Genomic DNA, 13021 nt, shown 5'->3' with positions numbered 1-13021 from the left:
TACGTCATGATTAGGGGGCTGCCTTTTAGGTGCCTGCATCTGTGGGAACAGCTTCAGTGCTCGAAGACCTGGCGGACGTTCCAAAAGGAGAAGAAGAAGGAGCAGAGTCAGAAGAGGAGGGTACAGTTGCAACGACAGAAAAATTAGGGTAAACAGGCATATTCTAGGAAGCTGTGGCTAGGAGCGTCTGAGGGAAGTGGGTCGGGGCATCCTCTAAGGAAGCCCTTCATTTCCGTGACGTCCTAAGGAAGGCGCGGGGTAACTTCCGGTCTGGGCGAGAGAGGCGGCTGCGATTCTTGGTAGTTGTGTGCGATTGATTACTAAATGTGAATGTCCTTTTCTTGTAGGCTGAGATGCATTTGGGCCAGAGTTAGGTTTGTGAAGGAATAGAACGAGCGTTTATCTCAGATTTTCTCGAACAGAACAAGAAGGGTTGACATTTAGGTTTCGCTGTCACCAGAGCGGGCGGAGTCAGGGCTTTGGCAGATAATCCCGCCCTGAGCATCTTTCTTTTGAGCTTGGTTCTAGCGTCTCACAAGGAATCGTAGTGGCTCTAAGGCTGGTAGGGTTGCGGCACATCTTGCATTTAAGCCTGCTCAAATATTTGCCACTTCGCGCGAAGGGTGAAAGAGTAGGGCGGCACAGTCATAACTGATGAGCGTTCCAAAGGAAAATTTGTTTATTCCAGTGTCACCATTCTTCCCCGGTTTAGGTGCAGAACAAACGTTAATACTGATTTTCTTTTATGAGGTTTTCATAAGACAAGAGATTTAGAAATTACAATTTCGCGCACGCTTCGCAATAGGATAAATGTTAAATCATATAATTCTCATAAATCCATACCAGATCAATTCGACAAGCAGGAGTTAGATGGCTTCCTTCGGTGTAGAATCTTCAACCCCCCATTTGAACTGTAATACAGTGTTTTAAGCACTTAGACCCTTTCCTGCTAAGAACTTTTGTCTTTTGTGCTCTGAATTGTCAGTATGTATTAACTTGGGTCTGTTTTAATTGATGCCAGTTTAGGTGTTGTAAAAATGGTTTCTCTTTAGATTATTGGTTGGTTGTCATTGCAACGCAAGAAACGACCTGTCTCCTTCCAACTTTGGCAACTTCGTATCAACAGTCACTTCCCAAGTCCTGAAATCTTCATTTATTTTCAGTCTCTTGGAATCCCTTGTATTCAGATTCACTGTTTTATAATTCCTGCATTGTTATCTTCATTAAATTACAGAAAGTCATAAATTATTGTTACTTATTTAAATTATTTTCTGTTTATTGCTTCTCAATTGTTTCCACCAAAGAACCACACTCAGGAGTGTGAATTCTTGCAATGGGTGTCTCCTGCCATCAGCTAAAGAAGCATTAAGCAAGAAATTTATCTCATATTTTATTCTTAAAAATGTGCTTTTTGTATTTTACTTCATGACTTTTCTGTTCATTTTAATGCAAAAATAATACTCTTGCCTAAAAATAAAAATAAAAAAACTTTGACCAAAACTGATGGTTCAGAATCATGTGTATCCTGTTACTTCCAGAATGCTCCTGGCACCCTGCCTCATTCCCCTAGGGAAATCTGAACACTATTTGTGAACTATTACACTAGTTCAGTATGTTTTTTTTTAATTAGTTTTAACATAATCCTGTAACAGAGTAATTATATTCAACATCTATTACTAGGATGTTGCGTTTAAACCTGCTCAAATATTTGCCACTTGTCAGAGAAGAGGAAATTTATGGCTTGGGAAAAAGTCTGCTTTAATTAGAAATCTTTCAGAACATAATTGGGTCTAGAATGAAAACCAGAGTGTAAGCAACATAAGCATAAGTGTTTTAATACTCTTAAAAATTTGTGGAAACGATAGAGCGCAGAAAGACATGTTGTTCAGATGTTCTTAATCTGGGAGATTCCTCCCTGAAAGTTCATGCAAAATTGTGTACATATTTTGGAGAAGAACACTAAATGTCCAAGGAGATAAGTGACTCATGAAGGATAAAATGCTTTGAAACAAGCTTTGGTTATAAATGTTTAAATATGTCCAGAAAAGTAACTTTTTCAAGAGTTAGCTTAGTAATGGCTGCAGCTGCTTTTGCAGCTGCTTTTACATTGTGTAAGGCTTGAATATTCTTTTTAACAATAAAGAAAGAATCAGTATTTCATTTCATTCATTCCCATGGCAGTGGTTACCTAATTTGCTCAGATCACAGATTTTCATTGTCTGAAGGAAAACACATTACAAGATTATATACCTATTTAACTGAATTGGAACTGAGCATACTTCCTGTAAAACCTCAGTTCTGTTTTCTTTCTAAACACAATTTAAAAAGCTATTTAATCTTATCCTGGTGGAAACTATGGTTGCCAAGAAACAACCAATTGTTCAGAGTTCATTAGTCTACACTGTAGAGCACAACAGGGTCTTTTTTGTTTTGTTCTCTTTTCCTTTTAAATTATTGATTCAAAAGCTTTTTGCACTTGAGCCATGCATTGGTTTATTCACTCGCTGAACAAATATTTATTGAGTGTCTGGCTTTATTTGCTTTGCTAAAGAAAAAACAGCCAGTTTTTCTTTGAGGTACGGTGTTGTGCTGGTTTGAAACTGTTATACACCCCAGAAATATGTTCTTTTAGTCCATTCTTGGGTGGGACCTTTTGATTAGGTTGTTTCATGGAGATGTGACCCACCGAATTCAATTGTGGGTCTTAATCCCTTTGCTGAAGTCCTTTCTGCGATGATAAAAGGCAGAGACATTTTGGATAGAGCTCAAAGACTGACAGGCCCCAGGAGAAACAAGCAAGGACCCAGAGAAGCCCAGAGACATTTTGGAGAGACAGACGAGCAGACATCACATTGTGCCTTCCCATGTGACAGAGGAACCCCACATGCCAGCAGCCTTTCCCCAGAGAAGATAGCTTCCTCTTGATGTTTTAATCTGGATAATTTCATGGCCTTAGAACTGTAAGTTTGTAACCTAATAAATTCCCATTGAGAAAGCCAACCCATTTCTGTACTTTTATTGCATTCCGGCAGCTTTAGCAAAGTGAAGCACATGGTAAGGCGGATATCCTGGGCTAAAGGGAGTGGGAAAGACTCATCCCTGTTGGAAATAAGAGCACCTACTATTCCTGCTCAATGACTCTTCTTTCTCAACAAGACAGGAAGCAGATTTGCTAAGCTTTAGAAGTTCAGAATTTGCATGTGGTTGCATATCCCAGCTATGGTTGCCTTTTCACTTTAAGCCAAGAGGAACCAGAGATAGTGATTTACTTCCTCCTAGACACAGTCCGGTAGTAATCATCCCCAATACAAATTTTCATCGTGAGAATAATACCAAGTACAGTATAAGAAATGTGCTGTTGGGGCTTTTAGGGAGAGAAAGAATATTTGCAAATTCTTCTTTGCCACTGTCTTCTACAAAGCCCTTGAATGCCCACCCTCACCTATGCATTTTTTCTAATGGTCTTCTGTGCTCCAGCTCCTGTCATCTACCTTCCTGGGTGGTTTCCACATGATACCTTGGCCTCTCCGTTCCCAGCCCCCTTACCACCTGATTCTCAAAGATCAACATTCCCTTCCAACTACAGCCTCATCTCTCACCTATCCATAGCCAAAATTTCGGTTTTCTTTCTAAAACATCGTCAGTCCTACAACGAGAGGAAAAAGAAGTCTCTCTGTTTTTACAGAAAGATAATTCGTAAGTCCCTTAATTGCAATGTTTTATTTGACGTCTAAGCTGTTATAGAAGTCAAGAATGGATTTAACTTCATACAAAACAACAGTGCCTTAAATAAGAACTGTTTTGGGTGGTGTGATGGTGGCTCAGTGGCAGATTTCTCATCTGCTATGCCAGAGACCCAGGTTGGATTCCCGGTGTCTGCCCATGCCAAAAAAAAAGGGAAAAAAATAAAAACTATTTCTTGAAAAGTGTGGAGATAGTTTAGAGCTGGTGTGAGGAGTCAACAATCACCAGGGACCTAGATCTTTTGGATCCAATATCTTTTTGTATGAGACCTCCTAGATGGACTTCTCCTTTGGACTTCTCTTAGTCCAAGATAGCTGCAGAGTATATTTGCAGGGTTATTTCACCCCTCACATCTGTATTCTCAGCACCAGGTTTGGGGCAAGGCCTCTTTCCAGGAAGCAAACTCCCTTTACCCACATAGTCTTCCTGAAGCCCCTTATAACAGTTCTATTTACATCTTACTTGTCAGAGAGTTTGGCCACCTGGCTACATCTAGCTGCAAAGTAGGGAGCAAGGAAATACAGTCTTTTAGTGGGGCCTATTATTGATCCCAAAGAGAATGAGTATTGGGTGGCAGCTAGCAATAGTGCAAACCGTTATTTTAAAAGAAACTGCAGGGAAATGGCCAAACTCTATATGCCCTTGTTTAGACTCAAAAGTTATCCTCTTAAATCTTGACACTTTGTGTAGCCCTGATCCTTAAAGTGTGTGGGAGCTGACTAGAAATACAGAATCTCAGGCTCGGCTCCAAATCCACTGAATCATAATCTGCTCTTTAGCAACAACCCAGATAACTTGTATGCACATTAAAGTTTGAGAAGCACTGCTCTATAGTGCTTAAAAAAAGAAAAAATGAGAGAATACTGCTTTTAAAATGTGTTTGTACCTTCATTAACTTGAGTGTGTGTTTGTGTTGTACCTACCACTCCCCATGTTGATTTTTCATTTGACTAAAATAATGATTTCAATGTGAAGGGGATTTTGAACAGCCCTTCAGAACATTGGAAAACATCTTCAGTGGTGTTTGTTCTTTCAGCTGTTCTCAGCAGAGGAGTTTGGGTGGGGACATCAAGCTGTGGCATTTATTTTAAGGTTCGATTTCTTCTTCCTTACTAATAGGTGTGGTGGGGTGGAGAATTTGACCCTCTTGCATCCCTGCCCCCCACCCACAGGTTAACTCCATTGCCATGAAAATACCTAGCAGGACTTTCCCCTAAATGTAATCACTTGTATCTCAAAGGTGGAAGTTATTTGCCAGGATTGAGCGTTATCAGGGCAGCTGGAATTTTTGACGTGGATGTAAAAACTGTTGGATTCCAGTTCTCGATTTGTAAAGTTTCTGGATAAATGGCTAGATGGGAGATATTTGCAGGTTTTGACATAGCTCAACAAAATAATTATTACTGGTACTGGCAAAGGTGGGTTTTTTTTTTTCTTACTTCACATGAAAACAGCCGTTTGTATATTGCTTCTTATGTAATTTTTGGCAGTTTACAAGATATGGCTTTGAAAATAGGTGTACTTAAACAGTTGAACTAAAATCATCCTAACTTGAATCTTTCCCGGGAAACAAACAAGAAGTCCTGGGGTTTGAAAATGATTCTGGCATGTCCCTTCTGCTGTTAGGATGAAGCCACGCCGGGATTACCCCTGTGACAGCTGCCCCCTCTCCAGCTATGGCCGTTCAGAGGATGGGAGTGGACACAGCCTTCTCTCTGCACGAGACATCCCTGGACGCCCAGCTGAGACCTTTTTTATGTCTAAGGTACCCCTTGCGGCAACGAATCCTGTGTTTTAGAGTATCCTTTAGGAAAACCTTATTTTCATTCTCTCATACAGGCAAATCTTGTCATTCAAATTCCCACAACCTTCAGGGTTTTTTTTTTGCTCCCTATTTTACTACCAGAGAGCAAAGCTGATACCGTAAGAAATTTTACTTTGCAAACAAATGTAAATTCTCACTCTCTTCCAAGAGCAAAATTATAGGCTGATGAAGTATTTACCTTAAACAGGAAGCCAGGTGTTTTGTTTTGTTTTGCTGTAGCAGTGAACAGTGACACACTTTAAAACAATTTTTTTACATTTGGATTATTAAGATAATGCATTTTCTTAATTGGCATAAAATAAGGGGAAGCTTCCCCCGCCCCCTGCCCGTTGCCTCTTCCCGATCCCTCCCCACCTGGGAGAAAGCACTCTTAAAGTGGGACTGTGTCCCCTGGAATTTTCCCCTATGCTGTTGCTGAATCAGTATGGCTAGTCTTTGTTTCTCTTTGGTGAGCTGAGGGTGTTTAGGACAAGACTAGACTATATGGCACATACTGGTTTGCTCCTTCTGCTTTGCAGGTTGCATCAAGAGAGTGTTCTTTAAATATTTTCAATAAGCTGCAATTGAGCTTATCCCATATTGACTGATTATCCCATTTTAAATGGTTCCAGTGCTTTAACAAACTTCTTTTGACTTATTCTTAAGCATTTGTCTGAATACGTTTTTGCTAAGCATAAATTTCTGGAATTGGAAGTGCTGGATTAAAGGTTCTAACATTTAAAATTTTAAACAGCTCTTGCCAAATTACTCACGAAAAAGCTTGCATGAGGTTATACTTTTTCATCACTGTTGTGGATTTGCTGGCTTCTCTGTGATCTTCGCTCTATGAACAGCCCCCGTCTGATAGGTGAGAAAAGGCATTTGACTATTATTGAAGGCAAATACCTTTTAAAATGCTTATTGGCTATCTGCCTGTAATTTTGTGGATGTTCTTTGCCTACTTTTTTCTATTGGGTTGTGCCCCTTTTGCTGGACTGTGTAAGATATTTATATATTTGGGAAATTAGTACTTTGCCATCAAAATATTATGGCTTCTTTTCCCCAGTTTGTTTCCTAGATGTGCACAGTGACAGCTTTATGTGATTATCTTTGCCTTAACGCCAAAGTTGGATTTAACATCTAGACCCTTGACTTTCTTTTTTTTGCCAACTTTCATTTTCAAATTTTTAAGCCTATATTAGGTGTGCCACTTATATGAAATATGTAGTTGGGTTTCTTGTCTTCTCTTTTTCTTTCCATTTTAAACCAGTTTGGGGTATCTCTTAAGAGATAGGCTAGATATTGCATCAGACCCTTTGTTTTTATTTTCCATCTTTTGCTTTATTGCCTGAGGTTTTGGATTTTTGCTTTTACCCCTTCCTTTTTTTTTTTTGCTTGTGAGTCTGTCGGTCTTCTAATGGTTAACTTCATATCTTTAAATACAGGGGTATATGTAAGAGTATTTTATCAACTTCAGAAATGGATGTATTTGATTTCTTTGCACTCCTGAAAAAAAATCAGATATTAACATCCTTTGACTCTCCCTACCATCCCTTCACTCCTTCTCTCCATTTTTGTTAGCACATTCTGGGAATCTTATCCCACTCTCTTGTCAAATTATTACTATAACAAGCATTTTTTCATGCAAGAACTATGAAAATGCCATATATGTGGCTGTGGCTCCCACAATGGGCCGTGAATATGACTTTGTTCCCAGTTGGGAAATTGACAACAAAATTGCATGATGAAGCCCTGGGTGGCCTGTTTCAGTCATGTGTCCTCATTTTTGTCTTCCTATAAAGCGTGTCCTCTACGGGATGCCATAGCTTTCTTTACCTCTCCCTCCACTGTGGAATGCTCTTGTCCTGAGCCCCTATCACCTCGATCTAAGGGGTTAGGCCCCCTGTTTTAATTTTGACATTGTGACTTGTTTACTATTATAGGAAGTGGGCATCTTCAAAATGAGCTTCAGGTCTTGGGGGTCCCTCAACAGAACTTTCCCAAACTACCTTAGCAGGGGAAAGCCGTTGGTGGCTGTGCCCCCCTTTAAGGAAAACCAGCAGCATGAACTCACACCTGAGAGAACACCCCATCTCAGCACAGTATCTGCTCTCCTCACCCTGTAATGTAGGCACCACATCTACCACAACACACACATGTGATGCCACCCAGACTGGGCAGTTTAGGCAAGGCCTCATGTAAGCACAGATTCTGGTTGGCCTAGCGGTTTCTAAACAAAAGAAATACAGGTGGTGTGATTAAATCTATAGTAACCATGTAATTTATTTTCCAAACCAGGACATATTTCAGAGTATAGAGCAGGCATCCTTCTAGATAGATTGAAAAAGAGTACGGAGTTTTGACTCCCAACATAATCTTGTTCTCATTAGCAGGGGAGGCTTAATTAAGTTCTCAGGCCTTCCTGGAAGGGATGGTTCCTGGAGCCAGCTGTGCATCCTTAACAAGGACAGATTCCCACCAGGTGTTTGGAGAAAGCATCATAAAGCCTCTACTGCCCCAGCAAAGCCTACTGAATCTGGGTTTACCAACCAAGATTTATCCCTGGAGTGCTTCTAGAAGTTACTTTTCTCATCATGTAAGAACAAGATCAATGGTTTTGTTCTGCATTTTCCTAAGTTTCCTACTTCCTGATCCTTAACTGAGCCACAGGTCTGGGGGTATGAGTACCAGGCCCTGAGAAAAATGTGCTCATGGAGGCTTTGCACATTGTCATCCGGAAGGAGGAACAGTGCTCTGTGTGAAGAGTTGGGTACCTAGTTGAGGGCCTATGGAGTCTGGATGCCCAGGGTCCCAGGGCTTGGGCTCCTAGCTCGGCTCCCTAGACTGACTGTTCTCGGAAGCTGCAGGGACCGGGAGGTCTTCGTCCACCTTGCTCCCATTTTGTGACTTATCTTCTGTCGACTCAACTCACCCATTTTGTAACTAGAGTGTTATATCATTTAAAAATTCTTCTAATCAGGGTGGGCCACGGTGGCTCAGCAGGCAGGAATGCTTGCCTGCCATGCCAGAGGACCCGGGTTCGATTCCCGGTGCCTGCCCATGTTAAAGAAAAAAAAAATTCTTCTAATCAAAATTCATGGCAAATTTGAATTAAAAGGAGGTCAGTGTTATTTTGAGAGCCAGATTTTTGAAAGAGTATTTGGTAATATTAAACTTTTACTGGTAAACTTATTTTTTTCTTAAAATATTGCTATTTGTTTTAGGGAACCACAGCTCTGCCTGAAAACCATGTTGAAGACCCCCTAGAAGGTAAAGTAAACCTCGTGCTGGGGTGGTCGAAAACAAAACTTCACCTCATTTCCAATTTGCACATTCAGTCAACTTGCTAGAAACTGAGATGTCCAACTGGAAAATATCTAACATAGATTGCTAAAGCTGTTCTCTTCAGCAATTTGTCCTATCTTTGGAAATTCCTTCTATGGAAACAGCTAATAAGAAGAGAATAATTTATTTTCAAGGTCTCTTTCGTCCATATGTGTAGACTTCAGAGTTAACTATGCTTTGAGTTTGTGTTTCAAGGGGAAAAGGACCAGGTGATTTCTGTGGCCTTGGCTTCCTAGCATCCTACAGGGTTGTTAGTTTCTGAGCAAATGGAGAGGCCTTTGCAGTGCCGGGTTGGTGGCACTTCCTGTAGTTCTTGACCTGTTTAGAAAAGAACCAAGTTTGTCCGCACAGAAGAGAACCCTCTTTCTCAATGTCTTGTTTGAGGAAGAGTAGAAAATATTTTGCTCTTTTTAATATTTTTAATTTATGGGAAAGGGAAATAGAGGAGAAACACAGAGAACAGTGTCTGTTTCTTATCACACAATTCTCTGGCTGGTGTCTCTCTGCCTTCCTATCCCAGCACCTCCAACATGCCCTGTCCCAGACAAACCCATCCACTAGTGGTCTTTGTTAGAAGAGACCCTGTTATCAGTCTTTGCAGCCCCAGACACTGATCTAGAGTCTCATAGGGTAGTAGTTGCCCAATATGTAAATGAAGTGAAATTGATGTTTAAGAGAAATATTTAAATGCTTTCGGGCAGTTCTGGTTTTAGTAGTACCTTGACTTCAGTCTGAATAAAGGACACCTATTTCAACACTAAGGGGATTTCCTTCTGGCTAAAGTATAAGTGGGTTCTTCCTGCCCTCATCAGTCATGCAGACATTCTCTAAAAATGACGTAGGAAAACATACAATCAGAATGTGCTTGCTAGATACAGACTGGTGGGGAAGGGGTGATTTGCAAAGTCCATTTACTGGCGATGTAACTGCCTATTAAACCTACACAGTCTCCCAGGGTGCAGTTTTCCCCACCTGTAAAATGGAGATGATGATGGAACCTACCCCATAGGAGACTGATATTGTTAAACAGCTTTGGCGTGTTTTAACAGTGCCTGGCTTGTGATGACCATTCAAGTGTTGCTAATCATAGATCTGTAATGTAATGGAAGCCACAAATTCACCCTTACAGGTAGTTGAAAATTTTCTAGTAGCTGAATTAAAAGAAACAGGTGAAATTAATTCTAATACATTTTATGAAACTTAATAGAGCCAAAATATTATCATTTCAACATGTAATCGATTTAGAAAAATTAATGTTTACTTTTTTTTTTATTACCACGTCTTGGAAATCTGATGTGCATTTTACGTTACATGATGTCTCAATTAGGACTAGTCGCGTTTCAGGTGTTCAGAAGGCACATGTGGTCAATGGCTGCTGTGCTGGGTAGCACAGGTCTAGAGGGCCAACAGGGAAAATGCGATTAGTTTGTTTTTTATTGGCTTCTGGTATACTGGTGAGCCACATTATTGGAAGGCCTAGACCATCTAATCCGGAGCTTCTGGCTGGCCACACTGTGCCTGTTTTCTAGGCCACAGAAAAGAGGGCGCTTACCATCATGTGGTCCTGATACTACCTTCCATCCCCTCAGCCCCCTTAGCCCACCCCCCAACATTCAGAGTCAACGACCCTTTGACAAACAACATCCTTTAACAGTGAAGAAAATGAATGTGGGACATGCCTTCAGGAAAGAAAATTTCAGAAAGTTTGTGGGGGAAAAAAGTAGAAACATCTAATTTTATGACCAGAAGTGCTCAAAGAAAAGATGGGTCCCAAAGGATAGTAGGATCTAAAGAATTGACTCCCAGGAAGAGAAGTAGACAAGTAGTTCGTGAAACTTATGTAATGCCCAGAGGCTATCTGACCTCAGTTTTAGAAGGATATATGGGCATCAAGTAGAAATGAGTAGCATGAACTCATGTAAGTATTGGGAAACATGTTATGGTCCCCATGGAGCTAAGGTTTGCAAGAATTTCAGAGGAAAACAGAAAGAACTTTTTTAATATAATTTTTTGATTTTATTTTTTTAAATACCAAAAAAAAAACAAATAAATGCAAACATTCCTATTTTGATCATTCCGTTCTACATATATAATCAGTAATTGACAATATCATCACATAGTTGCGTATTCATCATCATGACCATTTCTTGGAACATTTGCATCAATTCAGAAAAAGAAAGCGAAAACAAAAAAAGAAACACTACACATACCATACCCCTTATCCCTCCCTTTCATTGATCACTAGCATTTCAAACTAAATTTATTTTAACATTTGTTCCCCCTATTATTCATCTTTATTCTGTATGTTTTACTCATCTGTTGACAAGGTAGATAAAAGGAGCATCAGACACAAGGTTTTCACAATCGCACAGTCACATTGTGAAAGCTGTATCATTATTCACTCATCAAGAAACATGGAACACAGCTCTACATAGAAAGAACTTCTTTAGCTATATTCAGAGCAAAGACAGAGGGGAAATAGGATTATGTTTAAAAAGTCATTGACTTTGAAAGCATTGGAAACCTCTAGAAAGCTGGCAACCTAGCTTTTCGAATGAAAATCTAGGTCTAATGCCTTCCTGATAGCAATACCATCTCTGCATCATAGGACCCCAGGTTGCATAAAGGATGACCAAGTTCCCTTCTGTTTCTGAGTTAATTTTTACAGAAAATATATTCACTTGCGTGGTTTCATTACTGAGCAGATAAAGCAACATGTGTATCCTTTTAAAGCCCTGTCATAGAGTCCCTGATCGCGGCTCAGGATTGGCACTGCATTTGTACAGGTGTTTCAGCACATCCTTGACCCTCCTTTCTCCACAGTTTGAATCCTTCTCTGAGTACTGTCCACATCACCTCTAAACCATCTCTTGAATCTTTCTCCATCTCTACCACCATCTCCATCTTTCCCACTATCTAGAGGTTATGTTTATTGAGTCTGGAAGTCCTGCTATTATTTTTAGCTAAAATTTCTGGTTTCAGACCCTACTGAAATGAAACATACAATTGTAAAAATTTAACTTTTAATAACTGTAATACTTTCCTGTTAATGCTTTTTTTTTTTTGAAATGTCTCACATTGAGCCATCTCTAAGAGGTATCCTTTAAAACTCGACTTTCTTTTGTGTGTTATTGATTTCTGCAGATCCAAACCTTCACTTGAATATTGAGGAATTAAACAAGGAGTTTATGGTGAAAAGTGAAGAACTCTATGACTCCCTCATGAATTGCCACTGGCAACCTCTGGATACAATTCACTCTAAAATCCCAGATGATACCCCGAAGTGAAGTGAGGTATTCAATAAGCTGCCTATCATGTTGATTATATTGTGTTTTGGTTTTATTTTTGCAGAAAAAACAATCATCTTCCCAGGAATGTACTGCATTCTTTATGTAAATGCAAACTTCCAGGGACTTAAATGCAATTGACATGAGAAAGTAATATAAATAAACTTCACCAGCATGTCCGTTCCTGGTAGCATTATGTTAAATAGGTGCCAGACAAGTTTACAGAGCTATCATAGTAGAACAGGGCACACTATGAGACATAAGAGGAGAGGTTTATTAATATGAAATAAGCCTGCCCCAATCTGATTGTAGTATTGCTGCTTCCCTCTAACGTTAAACTCTAATGGAGAGAAATTCTATCCTCAGACAATGCAATCTTGTATAGGAAACATAGATTAGAACTAGACGGGTTTGATCTCACTTCTCTATATCCTAACCTTTGGGCTCTCTATTAGAGAGCTCGATGTGATGATGGAAGACAGTGGGGACTCATTTGCCCCACCTGAGTAGAAAGAGTCCTAAGAAAAAAAATTTGCTTGATGAAAATATCCTGTTGAGCTTCTGAGATAGCAGAATTGGGCCAGCATAAAAGCCAGTTCTGAAACTTCAATGCATATATTAACTGTGCCATTTATATCCTTTTAGTTTATTTTGTTTGGGCCTGAAGATAAGCATTGTGTCCTGTTTCATTGCTTTACCGTGGAAGGATACCTGAATCAACCCCCTAGGACTGATCTGATTTGAAGGCCCAAAAGATCTGTTGCTCAGACAGAAAGTGGATCAGACTGGACAAAGGGAGTTAGAGATCTGTTCTGCTATGAGGGTGCTAAACAGATGATAA

At 39.9% G+C, this 13021-nt stretch overlaps 1 protein-coding gene across 1 annotated transcript; it reads left to right on the top strand.

Moving 5' to 3' along the window:
- Positions 1–30: 30 nt before the first annotated feature.
- C25H6orf52 (chromosome 25 C6orf52 homolog) lies at positions 31–12725 on the top strand. Its single transcript, XM_077143651.1, has 4 exons — positions 31–148; positions 5371–5509; positions 8773–8818; positions 12038–12725. The coding sequence occupies exons 2-4, from the start codon at positions 5372–5374 to the stop codon at positions 12178–12180; spliced, it is 327 nt and encodes a 108-aa protein (XP_076999766.1). The 5' UTR covers positions 31–148; position 5371; the 3' UTR covers positions 12181–12725.
- Positions 12726–13021: the final 296 nt, after the last annotated feature.

The sequence above is a fragment of the Tamandua tetradactyla genome, chromosome 25, assembly GCF_023851605.1.
Source record: "Tamandua tetradactyla isolate mTamTet1 chromosome 25, mTamTet1.pri, whole genome shotgun sequence".
NCBI lineage: Eukaryota > Metazoa > Chordata > Mammalia > Pilosa > Myrmecophagidae > Tamandua > Tamandua tetradactyla.
Note: the sequence above shows the minus strand (reverse complement) of the source record. Positions and strands in the feature narration are given on the sequence as shown.

Excerpts from the sequence above, each read along its gene's own strand:
- C25H6orf52 (XM_077143651.1), top strand. The coding sequence starts at position 5,372 with ATGAAGCCACGCCGGGATTACCCCTGTGACAGCTGCCCCCTCTCCAGC. Across the intron at positions 5,510-8,772 it reads AGACCTTTTTTATGTCTAAG|GGAACCACAGCTCTGCCTGA; the intron begins GTACCCCTTGCG and ends TATTTGTTTTAG. Across the intron at positions 8,819-12,037 it reads TGTTGAAGACCCCCTAGAAG|ATCCAAACCTTCACTTGAAT; the intron begins GTAAAGTAAACC and ends TGATTTCTGCAG.